The 24456-nt window shown below is 43.6% G+C and overlaps 6 protein-coding genes and 1 non-coding gene across 7 annotated transcripts; 3 read left to right on the top strand and 4 right to left on the bottom strand.

The window, feature by feature from the left end:
- On the bottom strand, positions 1420-2364 carry LOC8080499 (G-type lectin S-receptor-like serine/threonine-protein kinase SD2-5). Its single transcript, XM_002454930.2, has one exon. It carries the CDS (start codon positions 2317-2319, stop codon positions 1420-1422), a length of 900 nt encoding a protein of 299 aa, XP_002454975.2. The 5' UTR covers positions 2320-2364.
- LOC8084319 (60S ribosomal protein L11) lies at positions 7951-10603 on the bottom strand. The gene is made up of 5 exons (XM_002454929.2): positions 10321-10603; positions 10074-10181; positions 9595-9637; positions 9314-9509; positions 7951-8389 (listed from the first exon to the last, which is right to left on the bottom strand). The coding sequence occupies exons 1-5, from the start codon at positions 10432-10434 to the stop codon at positions 8191-8193; spliced, it is 660 nt and encodes a 219-aa protein (XP_002454974.2). The 5' UTR covers positions 10435-10603; the 3' UTR covers positions 7951-8190.
- TRNAE-CUC lies at positions 10539-10611 on the bottom strand. Its single transcript has one exon. It is a non-coding gene; the product is annotated as a tRNA-Glu (tRNA).
- LOC8084318 (DNA replication complex GINS protein PSF2) lies at positions 12042-14085 on the top strand. Its single transcript, XM_002457116.2, has 8 exons — positions 12042-12201; positions 12302-12376; positions 12471-12585; positions 12679-12778; positions 12869-12899; positions 13007-13099; positions 13284-13436; positions 13784-14085. Exons 1-8 carry the CDS (start codon positions 12154-12156, stop codon positions 13802-13804), a joined length of 636 nt encoding a protein of 211 aa, XP_002457161.1. The 5' UTR covers positions 12042-12153; the 3' UTR covers positions 13805-14085.
- On the top strand, positions 16495-17538 carry LOC8084317 (enoyl-CoA delta isomerase 2, peroxisomal). Its single transcript, XM_002457115.2, has one exon. It carries the CDS (start codon positions 16547-16549, stop codon positions 17270-17272), a length of 726 nt encoding a protein of 241 aa, XP_002457160.1. The 5' UTR covers positions 16495-16546; the 3' UTR covers positions 17273-17538.
- On the top strand, positions 18345-19435 carry LOC8080498 (enoyl-CoA delta isomerase 2, peroxisomal). Its single transcript, XM_002457114.2, has one exon. It carries the CDS (start codon positions 18603-18605, stop codon positions 19362-19364), a length of 762 nt encoding a protein of 253 aa, XP_002457159.2. The 5' UTR covers positions 18345-18602; the 3' UTR covers positions 19365-19435.
- Positions 19696-24005, bottom strand: LOC8084316 (shaggy-related protein kinase GSK1). Its single transcript, XM_002454928.2, has 12 exons — positions 23719-24005; positions 23503-23586; positions 22867-22926; positions 22505-22777; positions 22340-22414; positions 22199-22255; positions 21513-21653; positions 21359-21409; positions 21186-21281; positions 20900-20983; positions 20312-20413; positions 19696-20172 (listed from the first exon to the last, which is right to left on the bottom strand). The coding sequence occupies exons 1-12, from the start codon at positions 23815-23817 to the stop codon at positions 20080-20082; spliced, it is 1215 nt and encodes a 404-aa protein (XP_002454973.1). The 5' UTR covers positions 23818-24005; the 3' UTR covers positions 19696-20079.

The raw sequence follows: 24456 nt of genomic DNA, 5'->3' as shown, positions 1-24456 counted from the left end.
TATTCCTCTGGCTGACCTTGCACAGGCGCCACTGGACAGCGGATAGACGCCGTCGCCACGGACAAGAAGCTCATGACGCCTGCTTCCTGTGTGACCAGCAGGCAGAAACGATCGACCACATCATCATCTAATGCCCCTTCGCGCGACAACTTTGGGTCGAAGCAGCGGCGGCTCTGGGAGGTCAGGTGCAGCATCAGCCGGATGGGACCATGGTAGAGTGGTGGGAAACCTGGCGGGTGTTGTGGCCGACAGCCTACGCCAAGGGAGCGGACACCATGTTTGCACTAATAGCATGGGAGTTATGGAAGGAACGTAACGCAAGGTGCTTCCGCGGAGCAACAACTCAGCTAGACGCGCTCAAGGCACTGATCAAGCATCAAGCAGAGCTATGGATCACGGCCGGTGCCAAGCACCTAGGGAGGCTATTTCAGCGAGTAATAGCTTAAGTCTACTGTAAGGGGGGCTGGACGTTCATGTTAATTCAAACCGCCCCACTTGTAATTGAAACACCTTTCTCTACTTAATGAAAATACGCGCAAGCCTTTTGCGTGATTGAGAAAAAAAGTTATATAGCACACGTACTAGCATATAATGAAATTTCGGATTTTTCTTTCGGCCACCACCGAAATTGCCGAAATTCGTAAAATTTCAGCAAAATTTCACCGAAAAAAATTAGTTACAGTGTAAACACTAAAGCCACTAGCTTTAACAAATTACTATCTTAGGCCTTGTTTAGTTCTCCAAAAATTTTGCAAAATTTTTCAGATTCTCTGTCACATCGAATCTTTAGACGTATGCATGGAATATTAAATATAGATGAAAATAAAAACTAATTGCACAGTTTGGTCGAAACTGACGAGACGAATCTTTTGAGCCTAGTTAGTCTATAATTGGACAATATTTATCAAATACAAACGAAAGTGCTACTATTCCTATTTTACAAAATTTTTTGGAAGTAAACAAGGCCTTACTATTACAATTAATATGGTTCTTAATAAACAAACTATCAATAATTTCCTGCTTTCTACAACATTGACTTAACTTCAATAAATTGCAGGATCGATAACTTTTTGCCATTACTTCCATATCTTCACCTCGGTGAAGAAAGTTCTGACGCTATAGGTAGACCTTGTTTAGTTCCAAAATTTTTTGCAAAACAGGTACTGTAGCACTTTCGTTTGTATTTGACAAATATTATCCAATCATGCACTAACTAGGCTCAAAAGATTCGTCTCGTCAATTTCGACCAAACTGTGTAATTAGTTTTTATTTTCGTCTATATTTAATATTCCATGCATGCGTCTAAAGATTCGATGTGACGGAGAATGTGAAACATTTTGCAAAATTTTCTGGGAAGTAAACAAGGCCGTAGAGTTGACAAATTGGCCTCTCCAACTGGAACAGCGTTCATCAAAGCACTTAGATCAAAGAAGTTATCTCTAAGTTTGGTTCCACTTGCCTTTCTCCTTCCATGACCTTCACCACCAATGACATGGCAGGCCTTCTACTGCTGTCACTCTGTAGACACCAAATTGCAAGATTCATCATCTCAATCACTTCTTCCTTGTGTATACGCATGTCTTCACTGTTTCTGTCGATCATTTCCTCCAACTTGCCATTCTTCGCCTTATCCTGCAGCAAGCTGATGAGCTGAATGCTATCTTCAGGTTGTGAGTAGTCTAGGTTTTTTCTTCCACAGATGATTTCCATGAGCACTATACCAAAGCTATATACATCAACCTTCTCGGTGATTTTCGATGTTAACCACTCAGGCGCCATGTATCCAGGTGTGCCCCTCATTCTGGTAATTACACTGCTCTGATCCCTTTCTATTAGTTTAGATAGCCCAAAATCAGCAACTTTAGCATTAAAGTTGTCATCTAAGAGGATATTCTGTGGCTTGATGTCAAGGTGAGCAATTCTCTGCCTACAGTCCTCATGAAGATAAGATAGGCCCTTGGCTACGTTAGTTATAATCTTGCATCTTGTGTGCCATTCAAGTGGAGCTTTGTTATCTCCACAGTAGATCCACTTATCTAGAGATCCTTTTGACATGTACTCATAGACTAATAGCATGTTTGATTTGTCTGTGCAGAAACCAATTAGCCTTACCAGATTGATGTGATGAAGGCTGCCAATTGTCTGGACTTCAGCAAGGAATTCTTTTGTTCCTTGAACTGCTTGATGCAAATGTTTTACTGCAACCAGTCGATTGCCTAAGTCTCCCTTGAAGACAGAGCCGAATCCTCCTTCCCCAATCTTACTGCTGAAATCTTTTGTTGCTACTTGGAGTGATTGAAAAGTGAACCTTGCTGGCATTCCAGGTAGGTCAGAAAACTCATCCTCATCAGCTTCCTCTTCATTTTGTTTGCATCTTATGATGGCAAAAATAGCTGCAAGTATCGGGTAGCAATGCCCCCTCCAATTCCAATTAGCAGAATCGTTGTTTTCTTTGCCGAGTGTGGTAGCCGTGTAATCTGTACCTTCAGGAATGTTGTTCCAATTGAAGATCCCACCAACGAGAGGACTTCTCGTACTACTCGCTCCGTTCCAAATTAAGTGTCGTTTTAGATTTTCATGTCACGAGTTTAACCTAATTTATAAAAAAAATATGTGCAATATTTATATCCCAAAATAAATTTGTTAAAAAAAACTAGACTTAAAGATCTTTTTAACAGTACTAATTATGTACCATAAATAATAATATTTTTTAATATATGTAGTCAAAATTATTTCTTGAGAAGCGTAAATGATGATAATTTTGGGATGGAGGGAGTACGCTTTGCAAGTTTGCAGGTTAGGGGCGGTTCTAGAGTAGTAGCATGGGGGGACAGCTGTCTCCTCAAATTTTTTTGAAAAACATTTAATATGTATAATCTTTAATAAAAAGAAAATATATATATATATATATATAATACATTGTTATACATAATTACTAGTTTACTCAGCTTATATAACAACCTTAACACTCTATATTCACAACTATTTTATCACCGTTTAGTGATCTAATTATGTTATGTCCATATAGATGAACTATCATTTTCGTTCGTACCCTCATGATTAAAATCCTAGATCCGCCACTGGATTGAACAGACGCGTACGTACGCATGCTGCTGCTGCGATGGAAGAAGGAAGCTCCGCAGGAATACACCTAGCTCGTTCTTCGGCTTGCATTATTCTCTTGGCATATCCATCCATCCAGATCATCAGCTATCTTATTTCTTATTCTTATACCTGATCGAGCACGTAGTATGTTGCCGGGCAGCGTAGGGGCTATAAATGTGTTGCACCGCACATACACCAACTAGGGCCTTGTTTACTTCCAAAAAATTTTGCAAAATGTGAATAGTAGCACTTTCGTTTGTATTTGATAAATATTGTCCAATTATGGACTAACTAGGCTTAAAAGATTTGTCTCGTCAATTCCGACCAAACTGTGCAATTAGTTTTTATTTTCATCTATATTTAATACTCCATACATACGTCTAAAGATTCGATGTGACGGGGAATCTGAAAAATTTTGCAAAATTTTTGGGTAACTAAACAAGGCCTAGGACGCACAACACAAAAACGTATGGCCACAGAAGCTTGGGCAGCGAGCGAACGGGAACGCGCGTGGGGCTCACGAATGACAGTGCAGTGCTCCCTCGGCAGAGTGGATAACGGACGGTCAGGTAGACCGACCAGTGCCAGTAGCAACCGCTCATTTTCATCTGCCGAGGGAGAGCTGCCCTGCCACTCGACGCTACAGAGCTCTCACTCCCATCTATCCGTGTACTTGTGTTTGAGAATATCATCGAGGCAAAGGACACTTTATGGGTGCGCGGACGTTTAACACATACACCCACGCTCATGCCCTTATTCTCACCTACATCTCTCCCTCCTCCTCCTCCTCCTCCTCTCTTCTCCTATCGTACCACATGTTCTCTCTCTCCTCCTTCACAGCTACTCGCCGCTCAGCAAGGCAGGCTTGGGTGGTCATAAGGAAGATATTTGGGGGTGTCGTGAGGAGAAAGGCCTTATCTTGGACAACCATAAACGATGACATCCAACAATTCTCTTTGGCCATGGAATCCTAATCTATTTTGTGTTGATCTTTTTTCCATGGGAAAAAGATCATTTTACTTCCCTAAACTATCGATGTAGTATGATTTTTCTCCCTAAACTCTAGAACCAGATTACCTCATGAGCTCTCAAAACCATTCAAATTTCCTCCTAGGCCTAGTTTGAGGTGGTTTTGAAAGCAATTTTGTTTTTTGGTTAAAAAATTTAGTAAATACTCAACAACGTTTTAAAAACATAATATATGTATTTAAGTCATTGCCGTCTACATGACCAGATCGTATGCCGTGGGCGCTGTGATGGTGAGTAGGGACGAGCCAGCGGCTGCACGCGTGGACTTAAATCAGAGATCATGTGCTTAAGTCATATCCATGTGGATGATCATGTCAGCTCCTAACCCTCCTTATATGTATTTTGGACCTACATGAGATCACTTAAATACATTAAGGAGTCAGACGTACGATTTCGTAGTTTAGGGACCTAGATGAGATCACCTAAATACATTAAGGAGTCAGACGAACGATTTCATAGTTTGGAGACCTAGATTAAAACCACGTAATACGGACCGGCCGTCCAATTTACTCTTTATTTATTTATTTATTTATTTATTTATTTGAGACCGTGAGGGAGTTCTCTCCCGCAGTGTGGTCATTTTCTTACAAATCACATAGATGTGGTGAAGTTGGCCTACTATAATATCTAGTTGAATGTTGTCGGTGCATCCTTAATTTTGTAGTCCTTCATTACTTCCACGTCCATTGTAGTTGACACTTTTAGCAATGGACACACTTTGGTTGGCATGGGAAGTTGAGTTGTGTTTGCCACTTAGGAACCGTAACTCAGTAACTCGGTGACTGCCTAATGCTGTTGTTTCAAGTTACTATCTTATCAACCTCACATCATTAACCACCCCATGAAACAGGGTACAACAAACCGTCCTTCTCCCATCTCCCTTGTTTGTTTGTCTTCGTTTTGTAAAAAGTTTTACTCAGCAATAATGTGACACAGAAATGAGTTTGATTTGTATTAAATACAACTTCTGTTGTATTTTGCATTCTAAGTTAAGCAGCAAAATAAAGCTTGAGGAATAGATGCAAGTATGATGGTTTATGGTAGACATGATTGTTATATTCGTGGAGAAGTCTTTTGAACTTAGATTGCCTTGTTGCAGGACTGTCGGCATTTCTCGACTGATGTTAGGGAGACAACAGGCAAAGCTGTGAGTGGTATGCGCATGTGGTGGCAGAGGTGAGCTCACAAGAATATGATATATAGCATTGTTGGTTGTTTACGCACAATTGAAATTTCAGGCTTGAGTTTCTTTGCATATCCATACCTTTTGTTTTTTGTTTTGTTTTTGTTTTTGTTTTTGATGATTTGGTACGTACATTATCACTCGTCAGCTGTGTATGTCGTCAAACGATGTAGAGGCTGGGACCATTCCGTTATCTAAAAAGATAGGTTGTCACTCATACTTATGGCATCCTTGAATATGCTACAACTTTGATACATATAGTGCTTATTTCAAGGGCAGTATACATACTGTGCACTAGCACTCATCTGTTATTGAAAGAGTTTTAAACTAGGTGAGACTATCAATATTGAAGGAGAATCACCGCGGAGTAGTAATCCCTGTTAGGTCTATGTGAAAACAATCATGATTCATCATCATTATGCCTAACTTGTTTTTATCATATCAAGTTTTTGTTGCTTGTATATGTACATTTTTGCTTACTATAATTTGAACAAGTGCAATGTTCCCTCCTTAATTTCAACAGGGCCACATACCCTATTCACATGGTCAGGCACCGTATGGAAACTGCTGATATGCAAGAGAGGACCATGGCTCGGTTTGTGTTTTTAATATTCGGTGTGGGTACACCAGCTGTCATCTGGTTTAAGATGTTAAGTGATTTATCTTAGGCCCTGTTTAGTTCCCTACCTAAAATTTTTTCATCCATTCCATCGAATCTTTAGACACATGCATGAAACATTAAATGTACATAAAAAATAAACTAATTACACAGTTTGGTTGAAAATCGCGAGACGAATCTTTTAAGCCTAGTTACTCCATTATTAGCCTTAAGTGCTACAGTAACTCATATGTGCTAATGACAGATTAATTATACTTAGTAGATTTGTCTTTCAGTTTCCTAACGAGCTATGTAATTTGTTTTTTTATTAGTATCTAAAAACCCCTCCCGACATCTTCCGACACATCCGATGTGACACCCAAAAAATTTTCATCTCCAATCTAAACAGACCCTTACAAAGTAAGGTGAAGACATGGTCAAGCAGCTGTGCTGGATTGCAACCTTTGTGGTCGGAAAAGTCGGTCCTTTTCATCCCAGTACGCATGTTAGATGACTTTCAAACATCTTAGTTATATCAATGTTTTAAATGGCGCGCTATTTTCGCGCTATAGCGCCGCTATAGCGGCCAGAATAAATCGACGCGAAGCTATACCTCATTTTTACGCTATCAGCACTATTGGCGCTATAGCGCGCTATAGCTAGCGCCACTAAACTGAAATAGCGCCGTAGCATCGCTATTTGCGCGCTATTGCTGTTTATCTGTGATCATGTTGTCATGCACTTATTTGTTGTGTTGTGCTTATGCACTTGTGGTTATGCACTATACAGTCATACATTATGCTTATGAGTTAGTTATGTATTAAACATTTAAACTGTGAAACACCTATGATTTGTGATTTGTGATTGTGAAATATGATGGCTGTTTGAACTTGTTACTGTCTATTATATATTTTATCTGTTTCCAAATAAATAGCGCGCTATAGCGTGGATAGCTACAGCACGCTGCTGTGTACAGCAACCGCTATAGTGCAAATATCATTTGGGATAGGAAGACGCTATTTTCTATAGCCCGCTATTTAAAACATTAGTTGGTAGCACTTGTCCATTTGTGGTACCAGGGATTCATTTACCTTTTATGACTTTACCTGACTTAGGCCCTGTTTAGATTGGAGATGAAAAATTTTTGGGTGTCACATCGGATGTGTCGGAAGGATATCGGGAGGAGTTTTTAGAAATTAATAAAAAACAAATTACATAGCTCGTCTGGAAACTGCAAGACAAATCTATTAAGCATAAATAATCTGTCATTAGCACATGTGGGTTAATGTAGCACTTATGGCTAATCATAGATTAACTAGGCTTAAAAGATTTGTCTCATGATTTTCAACCAAACTGTGTAATTAGTTTATTTTTTTATCTACATTAAATGTTACATGCATGTGTCCAAAGATTTGATGGAATGCATGAAAATTTTTTGGGTGGCAAACTAAACAAGGCCTAAGCCAACACCAAGGCCTAATAATGTGTGCATCTAAATATTTCCTAGCAATGGTCGAATCTCCCTTAGATACAAAACTACGAGAGACAGTGGCCTTTGCTTTAATATGAGTTTTTGCATTTGAACTCGTAGGATACTCAGCCTTGTTATCTTGGAGCTGCTTGCATAGGAGCGAGCTACCAAACCATCCAAACGTTGCCTACTCTGAAAATTCATTCTATTATTATACTAGAACTCCCATTCAAACCACCATCTAAGAGCATCTTCAACCTTTTACATTTTATATTTGGCAAAACATGAAATTTACCAAGTCTCAAATCAATATGGGGAGAAGAAAAAAAATTACCTCTAATGGTTTGATAAAATTGAGTTGACAAAACCCAAAGCATGTACCTAGCAGTTATTTTTTCAAGCAAAAATTCTCTTCGCATCGTCAACTTGGTCGCGCATCTTTCTTCGCGCGCTATCTAAAAATTGAGTTGGCAAAACCCAAAACAGCAGCGTCAGGAGAACCACGCACGGGGAAGAAAAACGCGCGGGACTACACGATGTCAAGTGCAATACACGGTTGGCGTATATGCCAAACCTGGCCAATAATTTGCCAAGTCAACCAAAATGCAAAGCCCATTTGCCAAACTGTTCAATAAAAGTTTTTAAGATAGGGCGCACACAAAAACATGGATCCAACTCCAGTAGGACCAGTACAGGGCAAAACTGATAATGCATCCGATTTTTCTTCTAATACAAATCCCACTGCCACAAACACTTCATTAACACGAAGCACTAAAAAGAGGGTCTAATATCTTATGGTGATGCTTAGGAGGTGTTGGCTTGGGCCTTGTTGAGGATCACACCCTCGTACTTGACCTGGAACCACTTCATGGCATCCTCCTTGGTGACCCTGTGCTGGATCCCAACACGGGACTTGCACCTGCGGCGACGTGCGACACGGTACCCGGCACGCTCAAGGACGACGTAGAAGTCCATGCCGTAGATACCAGTAGATGGGTCATACCTTACAAAATGCAGCAAAGAGGAAGGTTACCGATCATTAACAAAATGCAGCACATCACTCAGCATAAGCTATAACAAGGACTCGAAAAAAGAGGAATATATACTGTGGCAGGGTATTAATGATGTATTCCAAAATCCCAAAATCCTTAAATGAGGAAGGAAATAGCCAAAAACACAATGCCCGCATATGTATACACTACAGAAAACATCAGTACAATATTCTCAAACAAACAAAATAAAATAGCTTCTTAAATAATGGACAACACAATAAAATATGTTTGGTTCTGACCGTGCAAATAAACCAGTTACAGAATCGAGTGCAAAGGAGGCTCAAGCATAACACGGCAACTCTTTTACAAACCCACACTAGACTAAATTCAACAGTAAGCAGTTTTTTGAGAAATAAAAACTTGACTGAGACAAACCCACATAGGAACTAAATGTCTTGTTTTAATTGCTGCAGCTACATGGAAGAATTTTGGATGTCACAACTAAAAGACTAAAAGTGACTTGGATATTTGATACAGAAACAAATTGCAAGGCTATCATAAAGACCAAAAAGATAATCAATTAGAAGCTCCATTTGATCTGAATTTTCTTGACAGAAAATTATTACTGCAATGAACAACAAACATGAATTCTTATGACTCAGACATATTAGTATATCAGCAAATGGAAAAGGCTGCCCAAAAGCTATCTTACAGCCAATCCGCAGTCTCAATTCCTAAAACTGTGTTAAGCACTTAGCCTTAAGCTATCCTAGTACGTAGTGAGCCATAGTGTATATGAATACAGAGTTACATATCTTTTCCCCAGCTTGCAGGCAAACAACAGCAAGCAACAGTGCCCATCATAAAAGCATCCATTCACAGAAACAAACATACCACATTCAAATTATTTAGTATAAGAGATGAGATCATCTTACTTGATGCCAAGATCAATGTGCTCTTGGATACCAAATCCAAAGCAGCCAGTCTCACTGAAGTTCCTCCTCAGCAGCTCGTACTCCTTCACCTTCAGGCCACTCTCCAGCAGCTGCATTGCCTTCTCACCCCGCACCGTCACATAGCACGCGATCTTCTCATTACGCCGGATCCCAAACGACCTCACAGTGTACCTTGCTGCAATGTCACATCATAGTTGCTATGACCATCATAAATCCAGGACCACACACCACACTGATATTGTCAGGTTTAAGAAAATTACCCTTGGAGAACACCGGTGACTGGCCACTCAGCTGCTCCAGCACCTAATAAACAACCAGCGGAGGTTAGAGCAACTGTTCAGTGTGAACACTAATACTATAAACAGGCGACAAAGAACTAAAGCCTCATTTTAGCACTAATAAATAAAAGCAAAATTGGCGCGATTCATCAGTCTCTAACTGAAATTATGGGAACAATAACTAACCACAGCTGATGTCGAAAGCAATCATACTACTCGTACTAATTAACATTCGGATGACACAATTTATAAGTGGTGCCAACAACAATAAGAGATTGGACAGCTTAAGGAGGTGAGATTAAGCTACAGTCCAGAACTGATTCTCACCCAAAAAAACAAAAAGTGGACTAGTGGAGCACAACTAGATGCGATGCAAACACACTTGCTCTAGGTCACACAAGCACAGAACGAACAGAAGAAACGGAACTAATCTGGGGAATGGGCATATTCCGCATATACACCTTGGCGGCACGGGTGAGGCGATCACCGCTCTCGCCGACGGAGATGTTGAGCACGAGCTTCTGGACCTTGATCTCCCGCATCGGGTTCGACTGCTTCTTCTCCGACGCCTGAGATCGCAGGCACCCAAAAAGAAACCAGCACACATCGTCAGAACCGCGCACGCGCGAGGAACGAACGATTCGGTGGGCAAAGAAAAACAGAACTAGATGGCGCTAAGTGCAAAGCATCTCCGGGCGGCGAGCTCACCATGGGAAGATCTGTTAGACGACGGCGAAGGAGGTGAGAGGGTCCAGCAGCGCGGGGCGTGCGGCGGCGGTGGAAGGAGCAGCAGCTTTGTAACGAAACCCTAAATCCTACCATGCCCGTGTACAATTACGTACGTAACCCCAAGGATGCAGCGAGTCTCGGGGCCTCTACTAGGGGGTGTTTTAGTAATTTCGTGTGAGCAAATGACAAAAAAAAGATTCCGTTGCCGCGACTCGAACCCGGGTCTCTCGGGTGAGAGCCGAGTATCCTAACCAGCTAGACTACAACGGATTTGTGAGACACAGAAACATGTAGATGTTTGTATAGTTTAAAATGTGTATTCAATTCATTCCGCCCATCAGCTAACCATGTTGAAGTTTAGTGATAAAGAAAGTATTTAATCTGGAGGTTTTAGTTTGTTTCTCATGTTATCGTAGCTTCTAATGACTAATTCACACTGAAAAATGGTCATGTACGTCAAAACGGTCAAGGTTTTGGTTACAAAACAGTGAAAAAAAGCATCTCCTTTTCCTCTATTGATTTCTTTGTTTCCAACTCCTCCATTCCAAAAAATACAGGCAATTTTAATTTTTTTTATAAGTCAGGCTTCTTTTGTTTCTATAGAAACAGTAGTACAGTACACTTGGCACGAAGGACATACCCATATTATACATCTTCTGTTGGTGGTCTCATCATACGTTCGAAAAGTTGGCAACAAGAACATGGCAACTGCGAAACTGCTCTTAGTCTTCACCACACAGCTACAAAGTATTTCTATTGCGATTTTGTTTATAGCATATGATCAGTTAATAGCGAGCTTAACCTGTGTTTGTATCTTACCTTGTACTTGAGACAGTTATGCACGGGTTGATCTCATTGTTTACGATTTCGATTATAGCATATGATCAGTTAATAGTGAGCTTAAGCTTGATCCAACCATTTTCATTTTCTTTTCCAGGTTGAGCTTTCTCTTGAAGCTGCAAATTTAGCTTAGGGAAATACAATTTCATCATAAAAATTTCACCACAATTGAACCATAGAAACTGCAGTTATGAATTATTTTATTTAATTACAGAAAAGCATAGATCTAAATATATAATAAAAACTTTGTTCTAAAGTATATCATATTATATATTCACGATATAGATATACTCATGTGCAGTCTAACAAAATTAGATTTTCTATTTTATAATTTTTCTATGCTATAATTTTTTAAAAGATTTGGCTAAAATAAATAAAAAAGAAAAAGACAAAATCATTTTCAAAACCGCTTATAACTGGGCTACGGTGCGGTTTTAAAAGTTGAGAGAGATATTTTATCTGATTTTTAGAGTTTAGTAAGAAAAAAAAGATTTTCGTCATAATTGAAAGAGGTAACTTGATTTTTTTTTAAAAAAAAATGATTGGGCTATAGTTTACAGAGGCCCAGCGTCCTGTACACCTGTAGCCTCCTCTCAGACGTTCGTCTTCGGCCTTGTTTAGTTCCGAAAAAATTTTGTATTTCGCTATTGTAACATTTTTATTTTTATTTAATAAATATTGTCCAATTATGAACTAAGTAGGTTCAAAAGATTCGTCTCGCGATTTACAGACAAACTATGTAATTAGTTTTTATTTTTGTCTATATTTAATGTTTTATGCATGTGCCGCAAGATTCGATGTGACGGAAAATTTTAAAAACTTTTTGGATTTCGAGTTCAACTAAACAGGCCGCAATATTCGTCGATCTCTGCTCGCTCTCGCCTTGCCGCCTCCGACCCGCAGCGCCTCCATTTCTCTCTCGCTCCCAATTCCCGACGCCAGCCAGGTTCGTGTGTTCGGCGGCGGGCATTCATGGCGGGGCAGTCCGACCCGCACCTCTCCATCTTCTCGCCCTCCGAGGTAACCAACTCCTTCCCTTCCACACTCCACAGGCAGGGGACTATGGGAAGTGAAGTGGGATGCAACCCAATTTTTTGGACCTGTCCTGTCCGTGCTGCAGGTGGAGTTCGTGGCGGAGGATGAGATCGTCCAAATTGTCCCCAACATCCGCATGGACGCCGTCAACATGATCTGCGTGCGTCTGCCGTCACCACCCATTTCCATCTCCTTCAACTCCCCATCCCCCACCTATTCTTACATCTCACGCTGCTACTGCCGATGCCGTGCAGGGGGATTTCGGGCCCTTCTTCCCACAGATCCCCACCAAGGTGCCGCTCTGGCTCGCCGTCGCGCTCAAGAAGCGTAGCAAGTGCACCATTCGCACCCCAGACTGGATGACTGTTGGTCAGTGCTTGCGTGCTTCCTTGTTGTTTGCTTTTATTCCTGCTCAAGCATACACAGCCATAAGCATCTATTGCTTGCTTTTGTTCCTACTAGACCGCTTGACACAGGTATTGGAAGCTGAAAGAGAGTCGCCTCGAGAATTCCAGCCATTACCATTCCACTATATTGAAATTTCTAAGCTGCTATTTGATCAGTGAGCACCCATATCTACTGCATCACCTGTTTCTTCGATTTCAGCACATTTTTCACCTAAACCTGATCCGCTCTTGTTTGATTCCTGCAGTGCTCGTGATGACATCTCAGATGCATACCTGGTGAGTGTTTAATCAATCTCGGTGCAGATTTGTTAGTTGCGTCTAGTAAGTCCTAATTGTATTGGAAAAACAATATGTGCTTACTCCTAGTTTTGATTGTGATACAGGTGAGATCTCTAATTGAGGACATCAGAGATGTCAGATTCCACAAGGTTGAGACTGGATTAGAGACGATATCTGGACGCACCCATGCTGTAAAGGTAACGCTTCCCCCTTAAGAACTGGATGCTAAGATAACTGTCGTTCTATCAGCTATTATTGAATTGGATGTAACTACCATACCACTTCCCCTGTATTTATCTGTGTTTCCTATACTAGCTTAACGTGTTGCTTCGTTGATCAGACAACAACAATACCTTATTCATCTTATCTGCATTCTTGCAGCTCAAAAATCTCTCTGCAATGGAAGTGAACATTGTCCGTCCTTTCATGGTGAGAACTTTGCAGGCATTCTATAAGCACGATTGTCCACAGATGATTCAGCAAGCAGATAATATAGGGAGCAGAGCAACACCAGTTACAGACCGTGCTCCAAGAGTAAGCCTTCCCTTCTAGATGATTTCAACTTGCTTGTGGCTTCTAGGAGGTTGTTGTGCCCATCAAAATGTGCCCTAAGAATCTAAGATATTGCGTGCAAAATAGTTGCATATCAGAAAGTTGGTACATATATAATTCTATTCTGTTTGGTTGGTGAACTATACAATTCATAATAGCTTAATACATCGCAGTATATGAACCAGAAAGAAGACTTGATACTTCATTTTCTATTTCCATGCATTTATTTATTTTGTCAGAATGTCCCCTTTAAAATAAACACATCATCATATTCAAGCAGCTCCATGACTCCAACTTAAAGAGTTTTCTCTTTTGTTTTCCTTTTGCAGAGAGATCTAAGGCGCAGGTAGTGAGCATGACTGCCACTTGTATTGTCAAATAATTCTGAGGACAGCAGTAAGTGAAGGTACTGGCATTGCTTTCTTGCAATAGTACCAGCTAAGTGTGTGCTAATGTCCTAACGAGCCCTGAGATCTATCAGATAGTAAAGCAATGGTGCATCATAGTTTGTCTACTCTTTAGAGGGAACTGGCACTGCTCTTCTCCATTTGGAAATTGTACTGTAGCTTTGTTTTGCCCAAAGAATGACTTGACTTATTCTTATTATATTAAATGCAAGTGTGTTGCCTCAGTGATCTCTCCAGCAGCCCGCATAACTCGCAGCCTCCCTCGGTTGAATGGAGCAGCTAATAGAGTTTTGGGTCAGTTTGGTAGTAGGACATCCCCTGTGTCGTTGACACAGTGGTCACGTCTCAAACTCCGAACCAGATCACCAAGTAGATGAAAGGGGAGAGGGCCAGACTTTTGCGGCTCTCTGTAGTACTTTCCCAGCACCGGCTTAGCTGCCTCTATCTGCATGCACAGCCATCATCATTCAGTGACTATGAGATGGTAATGTGGGATCTGCAGGAAGAGATGGTGGATGACATGAGTCCCGATGTCATGGTGGATGTTGTTGATCCATCCATAGTCCTGGTCGAGCGTCATCAGGCCACCCTAAAGATAGGTCCATTCCTAGCTCAATAGTATAGCACAATTAATTAACTGAAAGCTGCAGCTGTGGACAACAGTCGGTAATTTATATGTGTCTGCATGCATCTTATGGCTGATATTTGGAAGGGGGGGAACTATGTCTATTGCTGGCAGGTCCACCCTTATTAGCTGAAGCCTGAAAAATACACCAATATATCAAAGACAATTCTAAACAGATTAGACAAAATTGCAAGGACTTTCTTCTGGCAAGGAGGTGGGACCAAAGAGAAATATCATCTTATAAAGTGGACAAAAATTTGTAAGAGCAAGAAAAAAGGAGGCCTTGATATTAAAGATATTAGAAAAATGAATGTTAGCCTCCTATGCAAATGGTGGTGGAAACATGATAAGGAAGATGGGCTGTGGCAAAGAATTGTCAAATTTAAATACATTAAAAATAGCTCAATTTGTGATGTGACATCTATTTACAAGGGAGGAAAATATTGGTAAGAAATGGGAAGAACACACTCTCCTGGAAGGATGTTTGGCTGTATGAGAAACCTCCTTGTGTTTTATTGCCTGATCTCTTCAAATTCTGTGAACAACAAAATATTCTGGTGAATCAAGTTAGAGATGACTTACAGAGTATTTCATTTACTAGATGGTTAATGGATGCTTTGCTCACAGATTGGCAAACGGTTCTTGATGATATGAGAAAACTGAATTTCACTTCTGAGGAGGATTTGGTTTCCTGGAAATCTGGGACTCTTGGTCGATTTAGTGTGAAATCTGTATACAATGCTATGACTGCAAATTATTCTGGTCCCTATCATAGGAAAGTCTGGAAAGGAAAAGTTCCTGACAAATTTATTTTTTTTTCTCTGGTTATTGATGAATAATGCAATCCTTACTAAAGATAATTTGTTGAAAAGGAAATGGGTTGGTAGCCCTACATGTTACTTCTGTAATCAAGAAGAAAATGTTTCTCATCTTTCCTTTCAGTGCAGCACAGCCAAGGCTGTTTGGGCGATAGTTGCCAAATGCATTGGGGCAAACAATGTTCCCAGGTCTGTGTGAGAAGTGGCTCCCATTTGGTAAACAGTTTCATACTGTTGGTATTGCAGCAGTTTGCTAGGCTATTTCGGAAACTCGAAATAAAGCTTGTTTTGATGGAAAATTGCTCAAGAACCCTGCTTCAATTATATGCTATGCATGTGCGCTCATGGGTTACTAGGCAAGATTATTTTTGGAGATGGACAAGGAAGCGCTCATTTGGTAAACCCAAAGTTTGTTTGGGTTTCTCGCGTGCGTTTTGTAAACTGTGGATGTGGGGAGTGGTTAGCTTAGGCTGACCAATTAACACCCATTGTGTTGTGTCTGTTAATGCTCTTCTGCGTGCTTTGCACGGTCCTGAAAAAAAAAAGCTGCTTGGTAAGAAGGTCTAAACAGGCGGCTTCAGGATGCTCCTGGAGGCCGAGCCTGATGACAATGCGCAGGAATGAAGAGGAAAAGGATGATGGTCTTTCTAGCGTTCCTTGTGTTTTTCTGTAATACCATAAATAATACGTAATTATTATTTTGGACTCTGAGTGCTCTAGAGAAAAAAGAGGATACATCCGGTTTGGGGAAAAAAATCTCCTCGTCTTGGAAAGGAAGTTATTCGTCATGTGCATCGCATAGGACGCTCGTCTCAAACTCTATTTAAAAACTGATCTTTAATTATAGTTATTAAAAAAGAATTGATCTCAAAGGCATCAAAGCAAATAGAGTAGAATCATCTGTGCTACGAGAGAACGTTTCAACATCGGTTTAAAAGTCACACTGTGTGTATTCTTTATGGCTCAAAGATTGAAGAACATCTTTCTTCAGTTTTATCGTCCATCGCCTCGTCTCACGTGGAAAGTTTTTTTCTTGAGCGCGTCTCACGTGGAAAGTTAGCCGCCATAGCCCATATAGTATGCATCACATAGGACGCTTGTCTCAAACTCTGATCGATCATAAAAAATTAAAAAAAAACGAGTTAAAAAAGAATTGAACCCAAAGATAAAAAGCAAACAGCATACGGAGTAGACTTGTCGGAACACAGTGTCACGGCTGCTGCATCCCCAAATCACCCACCAATGGCGACCAACAAGGACCTGTGCACCGTCGAGAGGCGAGGCCGCGTGCACCTCATCACCATCACCGGCGCCGGCGAGCACCGCCTCAACCCGGACCTCCTCGCGGCCCTCCGCTCCGCCGTGGCCGCCTCCGCGGGCGCGGGCGCGCTGGTGCTCGCCGCGGAGGGGAAGTTCTTCTCCAACGGGTTCGACCAGGCGTGGGCGCGCACGGCGCCGCCCCACCTCCACAGCACCATGGACGGCGGGCTCCTCGCGCTGGTGGCCGACCTCCTGGCGCTGCGCATGCCCACGGTGGCGGCGGTGACGGGGCACGCGGCGGCGGCCGGGTGCGCGCTGGCTTTGGCGCACGACGCCGTGCTCATGCGCCGCACCCGCGGGTTCCTGTACATGAGCGAGGTCGACGTCGGCATCAAGTTCGTGGACTTCGTCGCCGCCGTGTTGCGGGACAAGGTCCCCGACGCCGCGGCCAGGCGCGACCTGGTGATGCGCGGGGACAGGGTGGCCGCGGCCGAGGCCGTGCGCCGGGGCCTCGTGGACGCCGCCGTCGACGGCGGCCCCGAGGACGTGGTGGCCGCCGCCGTCGCCGAGGCCGAGAGGCTGGCCGCTAGGGGCTGGGACGGGGAGGCCGTCGCCGAGATCAGGAAGGCCGCGTGGCCCCAGCTGTGGGGCCAGGTCAAGGACCACGGCGCCGGCCCGGCGCCGGCGGGTGTGCGGCCGCGGCTCTAGGCGCACGCGCCGCGTGGTGCGCTGGTTGCCCGGTACGACCGGATTGCTCCCATCTACAGCGACGCGCGAGTCACATCAAGAACATGTAGCGACGCACTTGTTGTACTTGGTCAGACTCTCGGATGGTTGTATACTTGTATTGTATGATTGTGTCGTATCTTATCTAGTATTAGTACTTGCTGCCAGTACTTTAATTAGTACTACGAGGAAATGGTTACACTGAACTGCTCAAGAATAGTCTCACTCTGTTGTGTGTGTTCGTCCCACCAAGCCAAGAGCTTTTTGTTTTGTGTTCGTGCCAAAGTTGAAGCCGCCGTCGGCAACTCGGCATCCTCCCATTAGGCCTTTCCCACCCAAAATTTTTTCACTCATCCCATATGTATAAAACATTATTAAACCTAGTTACTCCATGATTAGCCTTAAGTACTACAGTAACTCACATGTGCTAATGATAGATTAATTATGCTTAATAGATTTGTCTTGCAGTTTTCTAACGAGCTATGTAATTTGTTTTTTTATTAGTTTCTAGAAACCCCTCCCGATATTCTTCCGACACACTCGATGTGACACCCAAAAAATTTTCATCTCCAATCTAAACGGGGCCTTAGCCACCGTCGTTGCGCCTTGTCATCGACTTCGACGACGTGATGGAGCACCTGCACAGCACCAGCGACCTCTTGGGAGTGCAGTCGGCTGCTCGGGTTGGTGGCTTGGTGCGGCAAAGCGAGCTTTAGCCCAAGAGGATGGATCAGCGTCACCAACTACAACTCAATTGAGCTGTGAAATTGTTTCGGTCTTCCTCTTCTAGCCTGTTGACTTGTATAAAAAGTTATAGCTGAAAGTATTTTTTATTGATTTGTTACGAGAGAAAAACACTCTTGAATGGTTGGTAGATTCGACCAGATAAACTTAAGCGAACAGATCTTCCTCCGTGTATCTTAGGCATGTTTGTGAAGAGAAAAAACGATATTGGTGACATAACAGAGGGCTCCCACTTTCTCCATGTGCTATAAACACATTTGCGAATGAAAAAAAAAAGAAAAAACAGTGTCAGTTTTGCTTAAATTTAGCTTATTTTGATTTAGTGTAAGAAAAAAATACTATTTATTCGCTGAAAAGTCGTAGTAAATTAGTACAGAAAGAAAAAAGAGAATTGAGGAGGTCGGTATAGTCAGGGACATTTTGGTCCTTCTCAAGTTTCAACGACAAGAGGGGAACACTGTAGGCGTGCACACCCCTCCAGTTTTAATAAAAAAAATGACAAGAGGGGAAAATAATCAAAACTGATTAGAAACACTGAGGAACCCCAAACTCCGTGTCAGTTTTACTAATGATGAAAGGCATGGCCACCGGGGGAAACCTGTGCGCCGTGGAGAAGCGCGGCCGAGTGCACGTCATCACCCTCACCGGCGCGGGGGAGCACCGTCTCAGCCCAGCCCTGCTCTCCGCGATCCGCTCCGCGGTGGCCACCACCCGCCGCGCCTCCCCCAGCGGCGTCGGCGCGCTCGTCCTGGCCGCCGAGGGCAAGTTCTTCAGCAACGGCTACGACCTGGTCTGGGCGCGCGCCGGGCCGGCCCCGGCGCCGGGGCACCGCGTCTCGGCGATGCGCATGGCGCTCCGGGGCCTGGTCGCCGACCTCCTCGCGCTCCCCGTGCCCACCGTCGCGGCCGTCACGGGCCACGCCGCGGGCGCCGGCTGCGAGCTCGCGCTGGCGCACGACGCCGTCGTCATGCGCGCCTCCCGCGGGTTCCTCTACATGAGCGAGGTCGACGCGGGGATCAAGATCGTTGACTTCGTCGGCGAGCTGGTCCGGCACAAGGTCCCCGACGCCGTCGCCAGGAGGGACCTGGTCATGAAGGGGGAGAAGATCACGGCCGCGGAGGTCGTGCGCCGAGGCATCGTGGATGCGGCCGTGGACGGCGGCGTGGAGGACGTCGTGGCCGCGGCGGTCGCCATGGCTGTGGAGCTCGCGGGCAGAGGCTGGGATGGGGTGAACCTGGCCGACATCCGGAAGGCCACTTGGCCCGTGCTGTGGAGCAAGGTCAAGGACTACGGCGGCGAGGCGCCGGCGCCGGCGCGGCCGCGTCTATAAACTGCAGCTGTCTGCTTGTAAATTTCGATCATCTCTGTGTAAAAACAAAATCAAACTACGATTTGAAGGAATTGTTCATGTACACTACAATCCGAAAGTATTTGTGGCCTTGGGAGCTGGGAATGAACATTTGCGATTGAACTACTGATCAGACTACTTCCAAGTTCCAACCAATAGAATAGGCAAGATGCATTTGTACTTGGCTGTATGTTGGAACGCAAAATTTCAATACAACCTCGCTATAGTTTCACCAGCAGCAACTCCATTTCGAGAGCGTGAAGTACTTCACACTTTCCTGCCTCCGAGTCAGAGCTCCATCACAACAGCATCAGGACTAAGAAACGATCAGAGAGAACAGACATTGCAGTTGGGTGATGATCATTTACATCATGGCGGACGAACAAAACAGGAGCAGCTACACTACTGCTGGGGAAGTACCAACGAACATTACAAAATGGTAATAACCAAAAACAACCCTAAGCATTAACCAGTCTCCACCTACATTCTTACCCTTAACTACTGGACCAACATGTGCCAGTTACTGGCTTAACACTGGCGGTACTCCTTAACGGTCAGATAATTTACATACTCACTTCTCTCTGGTACTGCTGAGCCCCTCTCTCCTCTCCAGATGGTGCAATATCACCTTCGCTTGCATCGGCCCTGCACATGGGGAACCAAGACCAAAAACTCGACCATCGCAACGCCTGCCCTCCTAGCTCCCAACATGCCCGAAGTTGACACCGTTCTGCCGTCTAATGTGCTCCGGTACAAGCCTGTTGATGAGGTCCGGAGATGCATTTGCTAGCTGCAGAGCAGAAAAGGGGAAACTGATGAGCAAATCAGTAGAGCAAGAGCGAAGTGGATGCTTTCAGAATTCAATGATTGAACTGAAGCATGTGGCTAAACTAACTATTTGAACTTTGCACTGTGTTTAATTTACTTACTTCATGTTTGAAGTTAAAGAGCAGAGGGAATGGACGGCCATTTGGTAGGCGCGCATTCGGCGCCCGCAGCTCATCAAAGAAGGGATGAGCACATGCATCAAGCTGCATAGAATACATGAAACACATAAGAACATTTCTAACCAACAAACTGATACATTAAAGATTATGTGCACCACCTACAGCATGAGGACTATCACTACTCTTTTTAGGTGGGCCACTAGCTAGTACACTTAACAAGCACATGTGACTATAAAGTTGCACCCACTCTTCATCAGCTAACATCCATCAAAACTCTTGGTTCTAGCCTTCTGGACCACTGGGCAACATAATTATCATATCCATGCAGGACCATAAGCTAAGGTTTGAGAGGACATACTTCCACATGGACTTAACCACTTTTAATTGGTCATGGTCTACAAGACTACGAATAATTGACAACAATGGAACCTTTCGAATAAGCACAGCCAAGTAAAATTGAGCATATGCAACACAACCACCTTAGTCCAATGTCTCATTCCAATGTCTATTACCCTCAAAATATTAGCATCAAAGCCAACTCTAAATAAACAGAGTAAAAGAAATACTCACAGCAGAGCAGCGAAGACTTGGTGAATACTGAAGGAGACGGGAAGCAAGGTCTATAGCTTCAGGAGGCATTCTCTTGTGGAAAATCTGGCAGATAAAACAGGAAGTAGAGGGATCAGTTAGTACCTTATGCATTCTAAACTCAAATTTTCGATATGATCTACAAACAAGTTCTTAAGCGCCCTTCAAAAACATGTTGGACTGTGGACTACATGTATACCAACTACAGTACCTAAAGGTAAAATGGAATCATAGATGTGAACAGAAACATGATTTAACATATGAATACCTTGTGCCACGGATGAGCCTTTATCTGAGGAAACCTGAACTCAGTATAGTTGGGATTCATGCATCTTATCTCCTCCCGGGTTGGAGTACCAAGAACCTACAGACATATCACATGACAATAAGAAACACCATGGCAGAAGAACAGAATGTCTACTTTAGAAAATTTTGCAGTACCTTGATAATCTCTACCAGCTGATCAACTGCGCTCTCTCCCGGAAACAGTGGCTGATACATACACGAGATCCAAGAGGTTAGCATCACAACATAAATGTTTGATTGAATTGAGGTACAAAAGTATTAGGTTAATCATTATATGAAGGCAACCAACCTGACCAAGAAGCAACTCAGCTAGAACACAACCAGCTGACCATATGTCTATTGAAGTAGTATACTCCGTTGCGCCAAATATGAGCTCCGGGGCACGATAATAACGAGAACATATATAAGATATGTTCGGTTCACCAGGAACCTGAAAAATTAACATAAGCAACTGATTAATATGTGGATAAAAATTATAGTATACAAGTAATGAATCCAACTATCATAACATATGAATCACAGTCAAGTTCAACTGTTCAGGATTGGAACTTTGCACAGAAGTAAAAGAACCAATGCTATTATAGATTAACACAACTCCACAAACAATTGAATATTAATTCATATCTCAAATAGGATAAAGGTAATGTAGCCAACATTGATACATAAGATATCTAGACCAACACTATGTAAGTCGACAGTTTTTATATCAACAGTTCACCGAGAAATATATCCACAAGGCACACATCTATATTTAAGCTAACTTCAAGATATGTTTTATTCCAGAGGACCAACCAACTACAATCATAACAGGCAAAAGCAGCACATTGACGATACATGTTATGTAGTGACACAAACCACTAATGGCATGCCAAATTGCCAACAGTATGCCTAGCCTTTGATAAGAATATTTCAAAAAAGAAAGCATGCAACAGCTGGATGTGACTACAGATCCTCATGGAAGGAAAATCAACATACCAGGACTTTTGCGCTACCAAAGTCACAGAGCTTGACCTGGTGAGTGAGAGGATCAACCTGTATATCAAAGAGAGATGAGACCAGTTCAGAATTAGTTACCAAATCAAAGAAAGAGCATAACCTTGTTCACATGACACGTACCAAAACATTTTGGGGCTTTACATCCCTATGGCAGACACCTGGTACATTATGAATATAAGCTAGGCCTCTAAAAAGCTGCAAACATCACAAAAAAGAAGACTATTAGCAAAGGAATGAAAGCACGCATTGGCAGCCTCACAAGTGTTAAGATGCCGGTTCACAAACCTGATACATGTACAGCTTAACATAGATAAGAGGCATCCTCTGGTTCGCGTTGCTGTAGTGCTTCAGGACTCGGTATAGGGTCTCTGGGACAAATTCCATGACCAGGTTTAAAAACAGTTCATCCCTGCTTGTTGTCGAGAAGAAGCAGTGCTTCAGGCAGATGACGTTGGGGTGCTCCATGGCACGCATAAGTTGCAGCTCCCGGTTCTTGTATCGCCGATCTTGCAGCACCTTCTTGATGGCGAAGGTCTCTCCGGTCTCCAAACACTTAGCCTACATGTCAAAATCAATTCAGCACATGTTGCATCCACCGATGTTAGGCGCAGCCACAAAGAAGAGCCCCCCATGACCAAGCACCATACCTGGAAGACGATCCCAAATGAGCCTGTACCCACGACACGCTCTGCCATGTAACTGATGGTCTGCAATTAAGGCGGAACAAGAACACATGAGTAACTGAGGACAATATATGAAGCTAGCAAAAGTAGGCAAGCATCAGAGTAACTGAACAGGCAGGAATTCAGATCCTCACACATGTAACTAAACTAATTGGTAGAGCATTTCTATTCTGCTCACAACAAAACTAAGCACAAAACTGGTAGACCATGCTTCGTAAATGTGTGGTAGCCTTCAAAACTCCAGTACAAGAACCCAAAATGAAGCAATCAGCCACATAATTAAGCTGCAAGCACTAAAGCAAGGAAGCGCAATTTTATCTGCCCAGCTAGAATCCCCAAAGTAGCGGGAACAGCATATTTCATCACCAAAATCAGAACTAATCCACCAAATTTCACCAGCATGCTAGCTCTAGCTGTCTAGCAGCTAAACAAGAGACACAGAACACGAACCCATGCGCAAACCATCAGATCAAGACGGATTCCGACCGCAAAAGCCGCTACGAAACAAGCGGAGCCACTCCAACCGCTAACCGCAGCAGCATTCACGCACACATCCGCGCGGCAGACAGGCAGACAGACAGCGAGAGAAGCGTGGCTTACCCGCTTCGGTTCGCCGTTCTTCCCACCGATGGTGGTGGAGATGATATGACCCGTAACAGCGTCTCCCCCTTCCCCTTCCTTCTTCTGCAACAAACACGGAAAGAGGAAAAAAAAAACAGAGCACCATTAGCAACAGCGCCCACAGAGACAGCAGATCGGGCGGCGCCCGGGCGCGAGATCCGAGCCCAGCACCAGATCTGGGCACAACCAGCTCACCTTGTCGCTCCCGGCGGGGGGAACCGCCGCCGCGGCCTCGGCGGCGGCGGGAGGGGGCGCGTCGAGCTCCATGGGCTCCGGTCCCGGCGGCGCCTCCATGGTGGGCTGGACGGAACGGTCGGTCAGCCGGTCACACGCCGCCGAGAGGCCGAGGAGGCGGCGGCTCCTGCCTGCTTGCTTGCGGCTGCGGGCGGGGTGGTTCGCTCGCTGGCTCGGCTTTGGGGGTTGGGGAATGGGGATGGTGGGGTGGTGTGGAGCAGCAGTGCTTTTGACCGGTCGGCCCCTGCCTGCGAGGACTGCCGCCGCGCTTCGCTTTCGACAGCTTGGGACAGCCGCCGCTGCCTCGCTTGGCGATAAGTGTGCCGCTGACTGGTTTTAGGGCCTGTTTAGATTGGAGATGAAAAATTTTTAGGTGTCACATCGAATATGTCGGAAGGATGTCGGGAGGGGTTTTTGGAAACTAATAAAAAAACAAATTACATAGCTCGTCAGGAAACTGCAAGACAAATCTATTAAGCATAATTAATCTGTCATTAGCACATGTAGGTTACTGTAGCACTTAAGGCTAATCATAGACTAACTAGGCTTAAAAGATTCGTCTCGCGATTTTCAACCAAACTGTGTAATTAGCTTAATTTTTTGTCTACATTTAATGTGTCATGCATGTGTTTAAAGATTCGATGGGATGGATGAAAAAAATTTTGGTGGGGAACTAAACAGGCCCTTATTAGCGGGGGA

This window comes from Sorghum bicolor, chromosome 3 (genome assembly GCF_000003195.3).
Source record: "Sorghum bicolor cultivar BTx623 chromosome 3, Sorghum_bicolor_NCBIv3, whole genome shotgun sequence".
Taxonomy (NCBI): Eukaryota; Viridiplantae; Streptophyta; class Magnoliopsida; order Poales; family Poaceae; genus Sorghum; species Sorghum bicolor.
This window is presented reverse-complemented; position numbering and strand designations above follow the sequence as displayed.

Bases quoted from the DNA above. Each gene is read 5' to 3' on its own strand.
- LOC8080499 (XM_002454930.2), bottom strand. From the start codon at position 2,319: ATGCCAGCAAGGTTCACTTTTCAATCACTCCAAGTAGCAACAAAAGAT.
- LOC8084319 (XM_002454929.2), bottom strand. From the start codon at position 10,434: ATGGTAGGATTTAGGGTTTCGTTACAAAGCTGCTGCTCCTTCCACCGC. The intron at 9,638-10,073 runs GTGTATATGCGG...GTTGTTTATTAG, and splicing joins GCCTCACCCGTGCCGCCAAG to GTGCTGGAGCAGCTGAGTGG. The intron at 8,390-9,313 runs GTAAGATGATCT...GCATTTTGTAAG, and splicing joins CACATTGATCTTGGCATCAA to GTATGACCCATCTACTGGTA.
- LOC8084318 (XM_002457116.2), top strand. From the start codon at position 12,154: ATGGCGGGGCAGTCCGACCCGCACCTCTCCATCTTCTCGCCCTCCGAG. The intron at 12,586-12,678 runs GTCAGTGCTTGC...TGTTCCTACTAG, and splicing joins CCCAGACTGGATGACTGTTG to ACCGCTTGACACAGGTATTG. The intron at 13,100-13,283 runs GTAACGCTTCCC...GCATTCTTGCAG, and splicing joins GACGCACCCATGCTGTAAAG to CTCAAAAATCTCTCTGCAAT.
- LOC8084317 (XM_002457115.2), top strand. From the start codon at position 16,547: ATGGCGACCAACAAGGACCTGTGCACCGTCGAGAGGCGAGGCCGCGTG.
- LOC8080498 (XM_002457114.2), top strand. From the start codon at position 18,603: ATGATGAAAGGCATGGCCACCGGGGGAAACCTGTGCGCCGTGGAGAAG.
- LOC8084316 (XM_002454928.2), bottom strand. From the start codon at position 23,817: ATGGAGGCGCCGCCGGGACCGGAGCCCATGGAGCTCGACGCGCCCCCT. The intron at 21,410-21,512 runs GTTGGTTGCCTT...TGTATGTATCAG, and splicing joins CTGAGTTGCTTCTTGGTCAG to CCACTGTTTCCGGGAGAGAG. The intron at 20,984-21,185 runs GTATTCATATGT...TTTATCTGCCAG, and splicing joins AGGCTCATCCGTGGCACAAG to ATTTTCCACAAGAGAATGCC.